General features: G+C 40.4%; 1 protein-coding gene across 4 annotated transcripts in view; it reads right to left on the reverse strand.

Annotated features, from left to right (window-relative positions):
• The window catches only part of HECW1 (HECT, C2 and WW domain containing E3 ubiquitin protein ligase 1), a 253,036-nt gene that overhangs the window by 118,952 nt on the left and 114,115 nt on the right, over positions 1-19,969 (reverse strand). For all 4 annotated transcript variants that reach the window (XM_066557176.1, XM_066557193.1, XM_066557201.1 and 1 more), the window contains one exon: positions 2,696-2,790. In XM_066557176.1, the coding sequence (XP_066413273.1) occupies positions 2,696-2,790 (95 nt within the window). The remainder of the gene's footprint in view (positions 1-2,695; positions 2,791-19,969) is intronic.

A 19,969-nucleotide genomic window follows, 5' to 3' on the forward strand; every position in this document is an offset into this window, starting at 1 on the left:
ATCAAGAAGGGCCCCGTGTGTAAAGTCTCACTAGGGTAAGAAGTGTCAGGGACCTCTGACATGAGCTACAGGCATGGTGCTAGAGTGTCACAGCCCTTAACAGATTGCATAAAATAGTGAAGTCACAGTCAAAGGTGAGTGTTTGCAGTTCTAGAGATAATGCCTGCACTTTGCATGGTAATATCCCAGCAGCAGCTAGTGCAGAGGCCCACAAGAACCAAGAAAAGAGAAGGGCTAAGCAGATCCCTTGTTATCCCTTGTTATCCCTTCCCCACCTTTGCAGTGGGAGTAACATCATTTGCCAATGGTACAGGATGCTATGAAACATACAAATACTTCAGTAATAAAGGTTGGACATGTACTGCAGAGAGGCAAATGGAGAAAGCCATCTGATGGTGTCATTTGGGAATGGAATTTGGAGGATCACACTTAGCTGAAAGCCTTCACACAGGCAAGAGTCAGCCCAGTATTTTCTTCCAAACTCTGAAGGAGTTTTAAAATCTATAGCACTTTTCCCTCTTTGCACTCATACAGAAGGCTCTGTCCAAGTTCATACTCCATAACCTTTGCTGCCATTTCATTGCTTTTCCTGTCTTCACTTAGTATTTGCCTTACAATGCATCAAATAAGTCATGCAACAAAATCACGAAGAAGAAAACAAGAGACAAAAAGATGCTGCACCTACAGCACTGCTAGCTGGCCTTTGTGGTCTGCAAAAACCCACACAGGCTATTTTGAAACCTAGAAAGGCAGGAAAAACTAGAAGATTACAGAAAAAGAATGCTATTTCCAAGGACACTGGTTGTGTCCTCAGACAGAAAACCATTATTTTAATCATATTTTGGTTTTTAATTGTGTACAGTAAATTCAACTAAAGGTCATAATAGCTCATCTGATTTCTATAAAGACCATGAGTAGTGCATGAAGAGGATTTTCCTTTAAACACAAGTCCTGCCTTGGCTGAAAGTGAATGGCTGTTTAATTTCCCCATAAATACATATGTAAAGGTCTCAGCTAAAGAACTTGGAGAGATTACCTATTTGCATATTACAAAGGCACAGGTCTCAGACATTCTTCCACTAATTTCATACATACTGCTGATACTTGATAACTAAAGAGTAATCCTTCCATACTAGAGCTGAAAAATTTGTGCAGTTGGCTCCAACTCAGGTCTAAGACATGGATGAGAATAATGCAAAAACAAATTCTAATCTCTCAGCATAATGGTATTTATTGCCTGGGTTGGCTGGCTTACCTTTCAGAGAAAACAGGGACTAAATCAATGGCAGATATTATCCCACTATATTACAACAACTGGGAAATCAGAAACAAGTCCTGGGGCAAAAAGATGTGACTCACTACAGGCTAAAAAGAACTCTTCAGCATCCCTCACAATGAATATATCCAAGGCCACATCCTAATGTTCTTCTGAAGACAGCTAAAGGAAACTCTCCAGGCTCTAAAACTGATGAATGGCTTCACCATGAGCACATCAGAAAGGTGCAACGAGACAAGAATGTCTTTTAGGCCTAAAAATGTAGGATGTACAGCAGCCCCTACCCAGCATCTAGTTTGCTGCTATATTGTGTATCAAAAGAAGGCAAGGAGAAACCATCAAAAGTCTTTTCATGGCTCAAGGGTGAAAAAATGAATCCTTTCTGGCTCTGGTGGAATCACATACAGCAACACACAGCATGGGAGACTTTTCAGCCTTTCTAGAAATATTAAGTTTGGACTGGGAAAAAAAAACAATCAAAAACCCACACCAAAAAGCAACAACAACAAGAGCAACAAAAACAAACAACACTAAAAAAAAGGTTAAAAAATTAAGTGATGTCCACTGAAACTGACATACACCCACAGGTAAGACGGTTCTTTCCGGAATTCATCTTCCAAACTAAACAATATCTGTACTAGTCTTTTTCTTATGCTGGTTGGAATACAACTTCTCAGCTCATGCAGGTCTCTGCCAAGCCTGGCATGCAGTGAAACACTGTCAGCATAGCCAGACAAGATTTGGAGGTCATCAAGTCTCTTTGTGGGCTTCTAAAAGATGTTTCACTCTCAGGGTGATAAAATCTCCCAATACCAGACTAGATATATAGCTTTTTAGAGCTATCTAAGCCACAGAGCTTTGCTAGGCTCTAGCAAATCAAAATTGCTCTCAGTGAAGCCTCAATCTGTCAAAAATGATGTTCGGTCCTTTGATAGATCAGGTCCCAAGTGCCTACTTCTTACCACTGATGGGGCCATGTCACAGTCTGCTTGTTCCTGGAACTCAGAGGCACTGCTGTAAAGATGCTCATTTTGAAAAAATCACTTTAAAAGAGGAAAATCTTTTCCCTTTCTCGACACTTACTGTATTTACTGTCCAAGGATCTGAAATCCTCTAGGGGTATCACCCAAATCTCACAGCATCCAGCAGAGACAAGAGAACTTTACAGAACAGGATACAGTCAGGATGTGGGACTTGCCCCAAATCACAGATGTTATCAGTGACAGATTCAGAGCTGAATCTACATTCTCTTGGCATACAAAACCACATCTTCATGGAAAGATTACTCACTGTACCGCAATACAATGAAGAGCAAATATGTTCTGTTTTGATATAAAGATATATAAAGCATGCAGGGAAAGGAAGGCATAGCACAGTGACAATAGAACATACATGGAAATAAAAATAAACATAACTTACAGGAGCTGCGTTGTTTTTCACTGTCACACTTGGAGTCGTGGCTCGTAGTGCCCCACTCACGCCATGGTAGTACTTGAAGCAGATCTTTGTTTCAGCTGAAAAAAAATACAAAAGGGATATTTAGGATTAGAAAAACTGCCAGGGGTAATCTTCATGACCAGCTATAGCTCGTAGGCACAGGGCTGGCAAGTAGCTAAATTGCAAATGGTTCATTCTGGCTGGATTGCACAACAGGATACCTCCTGCCGCTGATCCTCCCCTTTGTCAGCATGAAATTTAGAGTTTGTTTCATGGATTTAAAACAGTTAAAATCCAAACCTCTTCTGAGCAGAAGTTACCACAGACAAACCTTAGAGCCTATGTTCAGCATCCTTTAGGAAGAAAAAAAGTAGGGACATATAAATCTTCCCTGTTCAGACATACCAAGCACTAATGTAGAGAGAAATTTAGGAACTTCCTTAGGACAAGATTGCATTGCTGCTCATTGACAGGTTTTACTGTGCCAATTTGTTCTGGCCTTGGTCAGGGCAAGGATGTAGATCTCCACAGATAAACTGCTCTGACAGTTACTACACTAAAGCATTTTCAGGAATAACAGACACCTTACCTTAGTCTATTTCCACTGACTTCTAAAGATCTAAATTAGGTGAGGAACACAGGAAAGGTCATGAGTTTTGACGCTCATAGTGCTGCTTTTTGCCACATTGGCATTCAAATAAATAATATTGAGGGAAACTCATCTCAAAAACTGTATTGAGGCACAGAAGTGAAAACAGCTTCTTGTTAATTAGCCCCTCACAACTCCACTTAGTTGTCTGCTACAAGAAGGAACGACAGTTCCAGCCACCTTCCGTGTTGGTCCGTGACTACAAACAGATGCAAAGTGCTGCTATTTGCCCACATGCCTGGAACTGGTGACTTGCTGGAGCTCATCCTGGCCTGCGTGCTGGCATGCTAGAATTTTCTTCCGCAGTAAACTAGATGTGAACTAGCCTGGTATGTACCTCGGTACAGTTGGAACCCAGCAATTATGCAGCGTTACATGTGTAACAGGTATGTTTGTGGGATCTGAAAAATGCCTGTTTAAATAAAAGCAGCTTTCACATCTTCTAGTTTTAATTGGATAATGACACGGAAATGTTCATCTGTTCCAAGACTTTCCTTAAGACCTTGCTTTGCAGCTGCTGCTGTAGCTCAGAGAAAACACCAGCCTTTGCTGGTAGAGCCACAAAAATGCTGACTGTAACTACAGTTACAGTCCATGTGTGAAAACAATAAAAAAATCCCATTTACGTGTTTTAACATACAAATTGTATTGCAGTTTTAATACCAGTAACAAAATTACTGAAATCACTGCAGCTGTGACAAAAAATATTAAGAGCTGAGCCTGCAACCACAGATTATGATGCTGTGGATTGTTGTGGATCCAAGAAACAACCATGTAGCAGTCCAGGTGGAAGTAAAACCTGGGACATGAAAAGTGGTGGACACCCTCAAAACCACAGGCCTGAAATGCTCACCCTGGTACATACACAGGAACATACGTGGAAAGAGAAATCCTGATATTTTTTGAAAGACAAAATAATTTTAGAAGTGTAAGGCCTTCCCAACTTTCAGATGTCACTTGGGAAATGAAAAGCAAAGAGGTGATGTTCCCAAGTTCTCTGAGCACTGCTCACTTTCAGGGGGCTTCCCAGTCCTCTAACCTGAGCGGTGCTGCAGGAATGCACAGCATTTGAATGTCCATTGATGGGGAGCACAGTGCCAGCACACTTAATCTGTGAAAACCATGTTTTCCATCCCCACAGCCCGTTCTTCACCAGAGGACCAGGTGCACATTTCGCTCATACAGTGAAAATACAGCCTCTCCCACTATATCCACAATGTGTACATGTGTCCCATTTACTTCACAGCATTCCACAAGAATTGGAACAGAATACAGAGTCCTTCAGCACCTCCACGAGGGCTGTGGGGCCCACTCTGGGGCTGGATTCATAACTCTACCCCCAAATGAAATTCTGCAACTTTAAGAGATTTACTTGAGGTGTCAGTACAGCTGAGCCAGCGACCCTGCTATTGCACCTGGGAGCAGCAGTTGTTTCCTTTTGGCAGCAAAAAAAGCTGGAAGAGCCTGTGGGACAGAAAAACTGCAAGTCCAGATTGTATTTTCACATTGTAATTTTCTCTACAGGACTTTCAACAGCTCAGCAGCTAACTCATTTACTCGCTGAGAGGACAGCAAAAGCTGAGGATATCACAATAGCTAAAACATGCAGTTCTCACCAATTATTCAAATCTTAATTTTCTTCTCCCCTGGAGATTTTTAGCTACAGTTTTCATGGAACATTGAGAACTAGAATAAAGAGAAGCCTTTTTTTAAAAAAAAATTAACTTTTGTTGTTAATAAAATATAACTTCAGGTATTAGCTTGTATGACAATGTTCAGACCCTACAGCAGGAAATCTTGTCATAGGTTGACAAGTAGGAAATCAGGTAGCATGTGCATCAGGAAAATTTTAAAAGAATCCATTTAATTAAACTAAAAGTATTAAAGAGAACAGAAAGAGAGAATATGTCCACATGCAGTTAACCTGGATATTTGTACCACCTTCAAGGACAAAGGATAACTAAGATGACTGAATAAGTATTTGGAAAAAAACATGTGGTTACTGCAGGATCCTCTCAGTTTCACGTATTTGCAACCAAACTGCCTACATACAGGTGGAAACCACAAGAAAGTAACTCAAGAGAGATGCAAGTGTCTCACTCAATCCAAAACAGTGGCACAGCGGGAGCCATTTATCAAGCAGTGGTAGAGGTGGTGATAAATGAACGTCAAGATTTCATTCAGAGAACAGATCTGAGAGAAAATATCGTATGGAGGCCTTAATGGGTTGAGAAATTGCTCTAGAAGCATCAGGGGAGCAACATTTTCTTTTTTCTAGATTCCTCTCTCCCCTTTTTGTTCATACTGCTTTCAGATTGAAAATATAATGCAAATGTCTATTTTCAATGGAGAGATGAAACTTGAGCAAGTATAAAGCTTGCAAAATTTTATACAATTTCTTTAGGTGTAAAAATGCCATTAGGATGCTAGTTGGCCATTTTTTGGCCTTGAACCATTCTTTACATACAACATTGCTGATGCCATGTTTTTCACTGCAACAGGTCCTAACATTTTAATCCATATGAAGATTGCTCTTGCATTCCTGAATCACCTCTGAGACATTTCCAAAACAGGTGCAGAAACCTATGGACTTGGTACCACTGCCTCCGCAGATGAACAGAAAACACTGGAAGTATTGGTAAGGCAGTGATATAAATTAACCTGAATATCATCCAGCTGGCATTTGTAAATAATATGTAATTACAAAGACTGTTTGGATTGTAGCCTTGTAGATTACCTTGTTCTGAAATAAAGGAGGCCATTTAACTCTGTCCTGCTGCCCTAGCTACATGGCAGAGTGCACAGTTCAGGAGCAGGTGTTGTCTAGTTAATCCCCAGTCAAAAATAGATGTGTACCATTGTAATTTTCATCTCTAATTATTTAGAGATCACTGGACCCAGAAATGTAGTTATGATGTTGAAGTCAGAAAGTAATGAGGTTAAATTCTTCTTTCAATTAGAAAAATGTCAGTGAATCTTGTAAATCTCCCAAGAGATGAGATGCCTAAAGATGCTTGGAAATAGTCATGCCCATGGCAACTACACAGCAATTCACATGGATAAAGAACAAAACAGCACTGTACTCCCTTTACACCAGGCTTGGTATCTCCATTTGTGCCACTTTGGGCTGGAGTAATTTGCTTCACAGTGGCTGGTATGGGGCTATGTTTTGGATTTCTGCTGAACACAGAGGTTGATAATATAAAGATGCTTTTGCTGTTGCTGAGCAGGGCTCACACAGAGCCAAAGACTTTTCTGCTTTTTGTACTGTCATACTGAGGATCAGACTGGGTGTGCATAGAAAAGAGGGAAGAGACACATCTGGGACAGGTGACCCAAACAGACCAAAGGGATATTCCAGACCACATGACATCACACTCAGTGTAAAAAGTGTGATACTCAGTGTATACTCAGTGTATAAAGTGGGAAGAAGAAGGACAAAAGGGGGAATGTTTGGGGTGATGGTGTTTGTCTTCCCAAGCAGCCATTATATGTGATGGGGCCCTGCTCTCCTGGAGATAGCTGAACACCTGCTTGCCCATGGGAAGTGGTGATATAATTCCTTGTTTTGCTTTGTTTGTGTGAATGGCTTTTGCTTTCCCTACTAAACTGTCTTTATCTCCGTCCATGAGTTTTCTGACTTTTACCCTTTCAATTCTCTTCCTGATCCCACTGGTGGGGGAGTGAACAAGCGGCTGTGTGAGACTTTGCTGCTGGCTGGGGTTGTACCATGACACTGTCATACACTGACTGTGTTACAGCTCTCTGCTGCATTGGTATAAATATGAAAATCCCCAGTGGTATGCTCAGGTTCACCACTGTAACTATCACAGATGCATAAAAAATACAGCTGCCCCAAAGGAAGGCCCTCAAGGCACAGCAAGGCAAGACAATCAGAACTAGGCAAGAGGAGGGGTGATTCTGTTTTCCTCCTTGCACCAAGCATCTGTGTGGGCCACACAGGTTATGAGGAAGGGAGGGGAACTGAGATGTACTTCATCCCTGGACACCACAGAGACCACTCCCTATTCAGAGGAAAGCACTGAGAAGTTTGACTTTTGCCAGAGAAACTCTGACATGGGGCTTCATCCTTCTCACAAGAAAAAAAAGTCAATTTAACAAAAATTATTTCACTATCAGAGCCCTGAGTTATCTCAGTTACCAAATCAGTTTGGCAAATTAACTGGAACATTAATTTACTACCTGAACATAACTTAGGCAATAGTTTACACTGGCTGTGCAACCCCCCAGTCCCTGAAAACACTCAATTCCTTATGAAACTGAAGTGAGAGGAGGTAAAATCCAGTAGGGTCTGCTGATGAATTGCAACTGGAGGTATTGAATGTTTAAAGTCTCCAAGAGGTCTCCTAGTTCCCATCATCCAGCCACTTTTCTGTCAGTGTTACTTGACCTGTTGGTTTATTTGATACCCTTTCCCTTTAAAATACTTCCACTCCTACTCCTTCAGAGTTATCAAAATTGCTCTAAATGTCTTCTCAAAAGTTCACTTGATCTTGTAATTAATTCTTTCTTCCTTGCTTACTAAGGTCAACCTGATCTCAGAGGCTGTTTTCACTTAAAGGTGGTTTTATTCTTTCAAATATAAAAAAAAAAAGCTCTGCCAAGACTACACAATTTCTCTTGTTGAGCTAAAGAAGCCCCAGAACACCCTAGTGAGTATTTCAAGGAAGACCATATTCTTTGGGGGAGGCAGGAAGCATCATCTGGTGTTTGCTAGGAGCGTGTGATGCACCTGGGGCACTTCAACAAGCTTGTGATTTACTCCCATGACACTTTTTGTTTCAGTTAAATAGCTGAGGTGACTAAGCATTAGGTAGGCATTTCTCACTGCTGTAAAAACCTCTCAGGGAAGTAATGCCAGTCTTAAAAACTGAGTCATTTTTGATCAATTCAATCTATTACTAAAAGAGCTGTTGTTGCTCTTTTGGGCAAACACTGTGCATAAAAAATGAAAGGTGTCAAAACCAGTAATGAAAAGGTAGCTGTCTCTGGTAAGTGGTTGGGAACCAAGTGAACCAAATCAGACAGCAAAGCAATTAAGTTATGAGTCATAAAGTTTTCCCTAGAGAGGAGCCAGAACTGGAATAAACAAATATATGATGCTGTGCTACAATCAAATCGCTGTGGTACCATTCTGAATTAAAGCAGCCACGATGGTCTCTAGAAGTGGAGACAGCTTGTGTCAAAGTGAAGGCTGTGAGTCAATGGAAGGGGTAGAACTGTTTGAATACAATAGGGAAACTGGGAGAAGCGTATGGAAAAACCAGAACAAGGAATTACAATGGGAAACCAAAACAGAGAGAGATTAAAAGCAGTTTATATGCAGAACTAAGTGACTAAGCAATGTCTTTGATGGGAGGAGAGGAGAGAATTGAGATTATGACAAAATCACTGCACAGAATGGGACAGGGGAGAAAGCAGAGAGACTAGAACTGTGTAAACAAGACTAAAAGAGACTAGAAGAAAAGAAAGCAGGGAAAAAGAAACAAAGCAAGGAAAGGCAGACAGGGAAAGAGTAAGTCAGTCAAAGTTTAAGAAAGAAAGAGTCATTGAGACCTTCAGGCAGCATGGAGCAGCACAATGTCGAACTGTATCAGCAGCTACCTGTGAAACCTGATGTACACCTCATGTCCACCTCTCATGCCTGACCTTCCTTCTCTACCTGCTGCTGCCTCCAGTGCCCATCTCCTCTTTATGAATATCACTGGAAGGTAAATTGTAGAGAGAAGGTAAATTGTGCAACACAAAGAGGTGAAACCTAGCATTCCTGCATCAGCATGAGCCTTTCCGTAAGCATCAATAGTTTTTAGATAAATTTTGGTATTTTCTCACGATATTGTACCTGTCCTGTCAGGTACAACATCATGAGAAGAATTAATACTCATAACAAAAAGTAAAGTTATTACTGGCAGATCTAATTTTACTTACAGTGTTGATACATGGTACTGTTTATTTCCATCATGTAGGCCTGCTGCTGCTCCATGCAAACAATGGCTCTTATTTCTGGTGCTCTATCAGAAAAACTGCCTGTTCCAAGCATTGGCTGTCTCCAACAGGCAATGGTGGCACTACAACCATCAAGCTGGTTTGCTACTCAGCTGCCTATGGACTATGCATTTCCTTAAGCTGTAGACTGCATCTCCTCACAGTATTTCTTTAGTATCACAACCACCTACAGCTTTCAAAAAGCGCCTCAGTTTTTAAGCAACTAACAGTTTAGTAACCAAACAAGGTCTAAACAGATGTGTTCCTTTAATCTCTGTTGCAGAATTTCTTCCAATTTTCTGATGGCTTTTTCCTTGCTCTGCTCTAAAATGTGCACAAACACAACAGACTTCTTTGGAGAAAAAGCAAGACTTGAGATTTTATAGTCGCACCTTTACGATAACTATAACACTTCTTAGCAAGCAAGAAAGAAGTATCTGGAGCCAGAATTAAAGCTGACCAGTACATAACAGCAATATGAGGCACAAATATTTGCAAGGAAATATTGAGCTCTAATAGCTCAAAAACAAGCAGTAGAACACTCAGAAAATTTCTAATCAAGTTTTAATGTAAGCAAAAAATCCACACTTGTCAAGATACAGAAATGCACAGTTAGAACATTCAAATAATCATAATTCTGCATCAATAATATATTTCAGTATTTGTATTTGTGAATGATATTTGAAGAACAGGTAAGATAATCTTAGTATTTCTTTTATCTTCAGAAATTGTTGCAGAGACTGCTCCTTCCCAAGGGTTGCACAATGAGGGCTGGAGTTATCTCCTTTATAGCAGGAGAGCTAATTATTATCATTTATTATATCATTGATTCTTTGTTTTGTTGATCTGCAGACACTCTCCCCTGCTGACTTCCACTTTTATTTCCTTTGCTTGATAATTTGATTCAGCACCTACCTGCCATGACAAGAGTAGTAGGGGAAATTACTACACTAATAAAAAATGTGTAGTCACAAATCTTCACATTCAGTGGTCCAATCTCCTCTGTCCTAACTTGACCTGTTTGAGCCCCCAGTGTTGCAAGCTCCATACTATACTGATTTTGAGTCTAGCTTTGTACAACCCACCTCTATTACTATGCTGTTCATGGGAAGTGACATGTATCTGCTTACCCATGACTCCACTGAGAGGATTTTCAGGTGTGGACTCCTGAGCCCAAGACAAAATCACACTACGTTTGCCTTATGAAAATAAAAGCATCTAGGAGTTTCTACTGGAGGACAGAGACAACAAAGTGGCTCTATAAACTCCTGTTCAGGGAAAACATACAGATCTAATTTCAATAGGCTGCTTCTTATGTGCTGCTCTCACAAAAGCTGTACTATTGGCAAGTCTCATTACTAAAGAATGCTAGCAGCTGGAATGGATGTGTGCTTATACATTTCAGCACTTTTATGTATTTCTCCATACAGGCAGTACAACAGCGTTGCTGATTAAGAAAGTTATTTGACAGTTTTCATTATAAACACTGTTTTTAGATGCTTCTACATTTTCAAATATACATACATTTGGAATAAAATTTTGTGTGCTGGACATCTGCCTTGTATCTACAGAAAGGCACAGGAAGAAAATTTCAGCCAGAAACTTGTAGCTGAGGATTAGGAAAAACCATGGTGTTTTTCCCTATGAGAAATTTCTGAAGGCCTTTTTTTTTATCCCCCAAGTTAATATGTGCTTAATATAATGATTTCTGCTCCATATCTCCTCATGTTCCTGTAAAAATACATTAAAATTTATCTAACTTATAAGCCTCTCTAAAAAATTCAGTTTGATATGCTCATTTGAGATATCTTTGATTTTACTATCTAAAGGCCCAGGAAATCCTAGCTGTGCTGAGCGTGTTCCAAACTGGCAGTACCACAGGCTGTTTCTGCAATACACATCTAAGTTTCCCCTGGCTGTGCCCCATTTGGAAGCAGGAGGACTGCATCTCTGGGTATCTCCCCAGTACCCAAGTAGCATGAAAGAGGAGAATATGAATCCACTCTCAATTTGCCCCCCTTGAAGCAAGAGACAGAGGTGGCTGGGGGTATTACAAGCATAGGGTGGGAAACAGGAGCAAGGACAAAACTGGGTCAAATGGTTAAGAAGAAAGCCCTGTGATTTGTGGTGCTCAAAGGCTGAGTAGAGAAGGATCTGAGGGGAGCAGGGAGCAGAGCACTCTTTCAGTCTTGCTAGAACAAAGAAGCACTGCCAGCTGCCTCATGGGGGGAGCACAATGCATGTACAGGGGCTCTGGTATTCAAGCTCCCCGTTAAGCAACTGCAGGGGGATGGCAATGGAATCTAAGGTCAATCTGCTGGCTAAAATTCTCTCCAGACAGGTAGGAGTTTGGAATGCATTAAAATCTGCAGCCATCCAACAACATCCTTCATGATGGTCCAGTTCATCATGGACAAGGGTCTGTACCATCAAGTGCCTAGTAAATCTGGTATTTAGATTGACAACTGGAGTCAAGGCAGGCCGAGTGAGGCAGAGTAGAGCAAGTCATAGCTTCCACAGATAGCCATCACAGGAAAGGCCAGTGGAAGGATGCCAGTGCCCATGCCGTAGTTAAAGATGCTAAATGTCTACAATAACAAGTTGTCTTAGCCCTTTTGTAGCTGGGAAGAGAACCTGCAGTTTGTGTCGGCACATGTTCTGCAACTATTACTCCAGTTCTTAAATTTTATTATGTAATGAGAGTAGTGAACATGAAATTTTGTTTGCTCAGACAGTTCACCATCTTGAAAATAATCATTTCCTCCTAAAATTATCTTCAGATGGGGAGTGGGGGAGGGGGCTGGGGGCAGAAAAAAGACAAGGACACAGCCTTACCATTGCTGGCACTGAGTCATCTCTCATCCCACTTAAACCAACAGAACTATTTCTTTCATATTCATAAAGACAGCAGGATTCAGCCCACAAAAGGCAAGAATTTAATCTATTTATTTGCAGTTAACCCAACAGTGATATCTATCTGCTCTGCCTTTATGGACTGTGGTAAAGAAAGGACTGATAGGCACCAGTTTGGATGAATGAGAGTTGGGAATGAGAGGGTTGTAACAACTTACCTGTCTTTGATCAGGAGAAGGAAAGGCTGTTTGAGAGATACATTTTAGTCATTGGAAACAGCAAATTACAAGGGCTGAACTAAGACTGAGACTTTAATGAAATTCCAGAGCCTACAGGCATCCAATGTTTTTATGTAAATCAGCTGAAGGATGGCTTTTTCATCATAAGCATCAGCAAGCAGGCAATTTATTTGAGAAAAACTAGCGATCATCAAAGTACTTTAACTGCACAATTGTTGAGTCCATAACAACTGAATGACATGCCTAAAGTTTGTTCTCTGGTCCTTAGCGCTCATGCACGTTGCATGAAAATCAACATTGCAGGCAAAACCTAACACCTAACACATGGTTCATCTTATTTGAGGGAGATGATCTAAAATTACTTCTGAAATGCAACAATTACAACAAAGTTTTTAAACAACACTTTTCTTTTAAAATGGCTCATCATCTTGGTTACAATGGACTCAACAGTACTTTATCAAAATTGAATAGTAGACAAAAAATCTCTGCCTTCAGTACACTGAAAATGAGCCCTTTCTGCCTCCCATGCAGAAAGCCATCTATTTCACTGTAGTAGTGGCCCCTTAGAGTCACTGAGATATTCAGAAAAATAATCTGAACTGGAAATTTAGTGTCTGTCTTTTAATTTACACCAGTATATATTAAACCACAAGATAAACAGACAGAAAATGAATATACACTGACACCCTGAGTTTCGTTCTGAGTGTCATCAGAGGCACCGTGAAGGAGACTCAGAGATGACAAAAGTATAAACTCTGTACAGTAATGCACAGCTCCACAAGAGAGGAGGGATGGGCAGAGCTGGGGACCTCTCCCCTCTCTTCACTTGGATGTGCAGCCACTGGGGTGTCCCAGATAAAGCAAGCTCTTATCAATGGCCCCTATTGCAATATCTCCTTTAGGCTTTCAGGTATTATGTCTGCCTTGTAGAGCAGATGCCTGTGAACCATGAGCTCTTTTCTTTTATCAGGGCAATTGTAGTTTAAGTCTTAGTTAAATACATATGACTGGATTATGCCTTCAGGCACAGCCGTGAGCAAGAGATAATGCATGAGCTTCAGAAGCCAAGTGCCTCAAAACCAGCCCTCTCCATCGCAACATGTTTTCATTCTCCTTGATCTTAAAACATGACTGTACCTTTGGATTGAAAGAAGCTGAAAATTACATCAGCTTTATAATCAACAATTAGTATTTAGGAAGGCATAAACCATAACTTTACCCAGTGCTTGCTTTGTGATGGCAGAGGACAATAAGAGAAGGGATATCTTGCAACTCCAAACCTGGCCAATCAGGGAGGAAATCAGGGACGATTCATGCATTCATTTACATTAGTAGCACCTGCTATGGCACCTGTTGAGCTGGTCTTTAGTCACAGTCTGAGAAGCATAACTGAATTTCACCTTAGAAAAGAACATTCCCTTGAGTCAATCTTTCTTTTTTTCCCCCAAGAAAGTTACCTTTGAAGATCTGTGCCAAAACAAACCATCCTGGTGTTCACCACTCCCCCAGCTCCTCTTACCTGTTACCTCCTTTCTCATTACTCTGCCAGTCAGAAGCTCTATCTATTCACATTTCTCAGATCTGCTCAGTCTCTATAAGAATGCCTTAGAACAACAGTTTATGTTTTTAGCAGCCAGACCATGCAATATTAAAACTCAGCGTTCTCACTGATTGGGAGCTATTACAGTCAGTCAAGCATGTGGCAAGCAGAACGCCAAGAGAGTCTGACAGGTCCTTGAGAAACAAGATGTGAATGTTACCCAGAAAAAATCCTTTGCACGTGATGTAAAAGAGAATCCAAGACCTTAGCATCCTTACCTGCAACACCATACTAAGGGCTGTTTTTCTATTTTAATACCCTTATCATAATTCAATATCCATACATTCCTTGTCTCTATGCTTATCTAAATACTTTTTAGCCTAATGTTTCCATGAAAATGAAGCAAAAAATTGTCAATTTAAGAAGATGGTGGAATGAACATTCAAAGTGCTTGTAGAAGCAGTTTACTAATGGTTCAAATGGTTTCAGTCACTCACTACACTAAGCACGTTATTCTTCGTTGCTGCTACTTCTAATCATCAAATTAAAGAACAAATTTTGAGTGACTAAAGGAATTACGCATCATACAACAAAGACTCTTCATTGCTGTCATAGTACAAACACACTAATACAAGTGAAAGAAGTCATCAAAATGCTCCTTTTGACTGAAATAAGAGCTCACAGAGAAGAATAAGAAGAGCTATTGTAACACTCTCTTAGACAGGTGGTAATGGTTTATGTGTACCAAGAAGGACGCAATGGCAAGTGTGACAATTCAAACTCTTCCCTTTCTGGACTCTTAACTCAGAGCAGAACTACCTGTAGACAGTTTTGGAATAGAATAATTTTTAAAATACAGAATACCGAAATGAAAGCCAGTAGTTCAGCTGTGGCATTAAAGTCAAGGAAATTGTATAACAAAGCAACACAAGGTGGAGCATGCACATATTGGAATTATCTGGTCTTATTTGCAAGGCATGTAACAGGTCGACTCAGTGTGAGGAGAAAATGAGGACAGTTGCACCTGAATTTTGGCACTGTGACTCTACTGAAGGCAGAAGACAGTTACAGCATGATAACAGTGCAGTGGAGCTTGACATCTTTGGCACAACAGTTCCTGGTTTCACCATCTTGAAAACATTTTATTCCTTTACACATTACTTTCTTCCTTCTTTGCAAAAAGGAAATGAACAGCAACAAACTATATTTAACTCTAACACCAAATACTTCTGACTGTATTAAATACAGGGTGAGATTAACCTAGATTAACCTAATGTAATTACCTAGTGACCAAAATTTCCCAAAGTTCAGTTGTTCTGAAAAACATGTGTACTTCAAAGTTTTTTTCTTAGTACAAAGACCTATCTTCGTAGGTCTTGTAAGCATTAATTAAACAGAAGAAAAGAGACTTCTGTGTCTTCACAGCACAGAGTCCTTCTCCTCTTTACACAGCTGAACCATTTATAATTAATTGAGTTCACCCACTCAGAACCATGAGCCTTGAATAAAAGCTTTGTGCCAGCTATGCCGCTGAGGTATGGGTATTTTTCCTCTGTTCTCCTTTTAGCCTTAAAAATGATTTGCTTTCCAATAACAGGGCCATCTACCTTCCATTTGCTGAGAAACCACTGTTAAAGAAAGGTCACAGCCTTTGGTTCTCACAGAGCCCTGAGCCATGACACTGGTTGGTGAAAAAAAGTCAGTGTGATGCTTTTGCAAGTGTTGCAATCTAGGTTCAGTGGACAAAAACCTGGCCTTATTTCTTTAAAACAGTGCCACCAGAGTTCCTCTCCTGTGTACCACTGCTTGAGATGGCCCAAGTGTAGCTGCTCACCCATTCAGAAAACTCCTTTTCATAAGAGCTTTTTGATTAGGTGTCACTGCTATGGTGCCTGTTGTTAATTTCCCTGGGAATTTATAAGACAAAGCACAAATTATCAAGAAGGAAAAGACCAAAAGGCTGTTAGGAAAGAAGTATTATACCTATTATTACTACTTAATTTAGAGCTCCCTCTGCAATATCCTATTTCAACATTGCTTTTTTTCTTTTATAAAATACCAACTTCTGTTCACCATTTATTTACAGGGAAGAAAATTGCTGTAGCCACAAAATGAAACATAATGTTTTAAATTCCAGCAATTCCAAAAGTATTTCACTTGATATTGTTAAAAAGAAGGGGCTACAAGTGGGTTACAGTAGGTTAAAGGGCAAGATCAAATACCCTGACTGTAAAAAGAGCAGTGAATCTAATGCTGAACATACTGGATGAATGCATTTGTTTTCAAGTGCAATAAAAAGAGGGAACTGTAGGGGAAAATTTATATTACTATGAAATAGATGCTGCATTTATGCAGGTTAAAAAATTACTATCTTCTAACATATGTTGAAGTAAAAAGGAATGGAAATTTCAACAAATGAGGGGACAAAGAATCCCAAGCAGCACAGACAAGCTACTGCAGACTAAGAAGGTTTCTTCTCTGGCAAAATACATCAAGAAGTACTTTGGGAGACTGCAAAAAATGGTATCCAAATCATTGTTAGTTCCTACTGATCACAAGACCATACACAGATGCCAGCCTGTCCGTCCCCTGAAGGCGTGTGCCTGGTGGCTGGTGCATTCCCTCTGACTCTGCACTCCACTGCTGCTGAAGGTGCAGGGTCCCAGCAGTGTGAGCTGCACGTTTGCTCCATTGGCAGGGCTGACAATGCCTGCAAGCCTTCAGAGCTGCCATCCCAAAGTCAGCACCTACTGTCTCACTCAAGCCCATCTAGGCTGAAATTGCTGCAGTCACACAGGTGACAGATGGGAAAAATTAATAATTTTTTTATAGTAAAGGCTAAGGTCTCCAGCCACAGCATGCTTAACTTCCAAGGGATTTGCTGCACTGTGAAAAGGAAACCCCAAATCATCAATAGGCTGAGCAAGATCCAACAGCTATTAAATGACAACACATGGTGGGGTGACTACATAGTCTGGACTGCAGATAACCTAGACTATTTTTAAAACACATTTTTTCAGAAATGAGCTTTTAGAGTAATTTGACAAAATCCAAGGCTGAGGCAAAGGACATCTGAAAAAAGAAGTAATAGTAAAGAAAAGATAATTCTGGGATAAGTTTCCTTTGAATCACCTGCATATTTGTAACTTTCACTATTGCTAATTTATACCTAACTGTATTTTATATACATCTTCCCCCTAATTTGCTAGTTAAATACATAAAAATATGACACTTAGTCCTGATCTTGACACTCAAAGTCCTGCCTTCTATTGACCCCCAAGTGAGAGATTCTATGCCCTATATGCAGCAACACTGGAAAAGGAAAATGCCCTGTTTTTTCCTTGCAGTCTGTAGGACAGATGTCAGCTTCCTTTGCCTGAGGCAGGGCTGAAGATTTCAAGTGTCCTGCAGAACCTGGCCACTGCTTTGCCATCTCTGGCAGAAACACACCGAGCATTCAGATGAGATGCTCCAACACCAGGAAACCTGGGCTTTGTTCAAACCTCTGCCACTGACTTCCTGCAGTAATCTCACTCCTTCCCAACATAATTTCCTCCTCTATAACATGAAGGAAATTACACTTCTGGCAACCCAGACCAAGGAGAGAAGAATATGAGTGTTTGCTAACCCTTCCCTTCCATAAAAACATGGTGGTTCTTCAGGGACAGGAGAATAGTATTCTCTGCTGCAAAGCAATGCTTGTGGCCACATTTGGTAGAGGCTCTAGCAAGTGTATTAACACCTGGGAAAACAGCAGCTCAGTAAAAGATAAATTCCTAACAGGGATATGGTGCAGGTGGTCAGTCTGTCTCTCTAGAGGTGAGGCACTACATACACACTTCTCTACTGATCTGAGCGGATTGGATTGGATTAAGCGGGTCATCACAGGATTTAGCTCTACTTATTTCTTAAGCTGTAATCAGTCAGGTCACACTAAAATTGAAATTTACATTCCCAATTTATTTTAAAGTATTTGTTTGTTTGACTCTTACACTTATTTCCCCATAAGTCACCAACAGATTTGTACACTAAAAACTTCTGGGCTGTAACCCTGTCACTTCTGGTATTACAAAGCCTGCTGAGAGAGCAAGGCATTTGAACTGTATTAGGCACCTTGCCCAGCAATGACGAAGGAAAAATGAAGGAAAGGAAAGTGAGACTGAAAGTTACTGGTCTAACTGGCTGGCTGTAGGTGCTTATAGCCAGCACACAGAGGGGAAAAACTACTATAGAAGGATAGAAAATGGTCATGGACAACTAATGCAATAACAGTAACCAGATGCACTGCTACACAAGCTTGGTCTGCTCTTTCTACCTAATGTACTGCAGTTGCAGTAACCAAAGAGCTCCTTTACATCTTCCGATGGGGTTTCACCACCATAAGGGGAATTTTAGCTGTAGCTGTCTCTTGAAACCAACCTCATTTGTTGAGATGCTCAAAAACACAGCCAGGCCACACTCCATCCATGATTCTGTCGTTTGTCTGTTTTAAAACACAGCCCACAATGCCAAGAAGGTAATACAAAGTACTTGCCGGTGACATGTTTTATTTCACTCACCAGGTCAAAACAGAATCTACACAATACTTATTTTAGGAGCAAGTATTATTATTACTAATTATCACCAGCAAACGTGTCTTTTTTGGGCACTATTGAGAGCAGAAAAAGAAAGGGTATTAAACAGAGCCAAGAATGAAATTTTGAGACCACAGGAGAGGAACAAGCTGTCCTCCTGGTTTGAGATTTCATTTTTAAGAGAGATAATGATTTCAGGATGGGTTTGCAATAGATTGCCCTGTAGGTTTGTTTTCTTCCCCCTGATACCTCTGGGAATTTCTAGTCTGAAAACCAAACAAACTCACTTGCTGTGAACTGACATCACATCATATAAACGAAAGGATCCATCCTAGTTCATGCATACAAAATACTCAGCCTCTTAGTTTTCAGTTGGAAATCCTGTACTAGTACAGTTGTATTCCAAATCTGAAGTCTCAAGCAGGTTCTGAAGATGAACAAATCTACCTCCAACAAAAGACCAGCATAAAATATGAATCTTTTACCATGTCAGTTTGGTCTGACAAAGGAAGCATACATATGTGCAAGATGTACACTGTCCATCTGTATGTAGAGTGCTTCTGTGGACTTCCAGCTGCTGAGTACCCCCATAAGATTCCAAAAGAGGCAGAAGTATTTTCAGTATTGTTCTTTCACAGTTTTGATGGTTCATTTTTCAACCTCTCTGCTGGCTTGGAGAATATACCTTCCATAAATTCACAGTCATGACCTAAGAGAAGGCTGGCAGATGCTACTTTGAATCAGCTGCCAGCATGCAGGAGTCTTTATGTCAATCTTGACAAGATGTGGTTTCTAAAATTAAAGTGTTCTGAAGGACTAAGTAACTTTTAGTTCACAGCTCGACAAAAACTGCTTACAAATCTTTATCCTTTTAAATATTTCCCAGCATCTAGCCTGCACTCCTCTTCCTCACTAGCTGTCAAAAGTCTGATTCATCTTGTTAAAGCCAACAGTAAAACTCCTACTCAGCGGGATCTCAGTGGACAGAGACCACACCTACCTCTTCTCATTTTCCTTCCAAAGGAAACAGACATCTCAGCTGTAATCTGTTCCTTGCACATCCACATGCCACTCAGTCCTGCTGCCCTTCTCAAAAATATTTCTAAAGCTCCTGAAATCCTTCTGTTTGAAAATATCCAGGTGAGATCTGCTAAATGCTCTACCAATGGATTTATATTCCACAGCACATATCATGCATAGGACAGCTAAAAAATAATTTATGCATGTCTCAGAAGCATTACTTGGCATTTCGTTGCTTCTCAAATGCAACAAATTAATGAAATTTAGAAAATGAAATAGATCTGCTAAAGCAAAACCAGATTCTATTTTCCAAACTGAACAAAATGTAGACCGGCTAGTTCAGAGGCAGAAACTTTCATCTGTGTACATATTATA

This window comes from Molothrus aeneus, chromosome 1 (genome assembly GCF_037042795.1).
Source record: "Molothrus aeneus isolate 106 chromosome 1, BPBGC_Maene_1.0, whole genome shotgun sequence".
Taxonomy (NCBI): Eukaryota; Metazoa; Chordata; class Aves; order Passeriformes; family Icteridae; genus Molothrus; species Molothrus aeneus.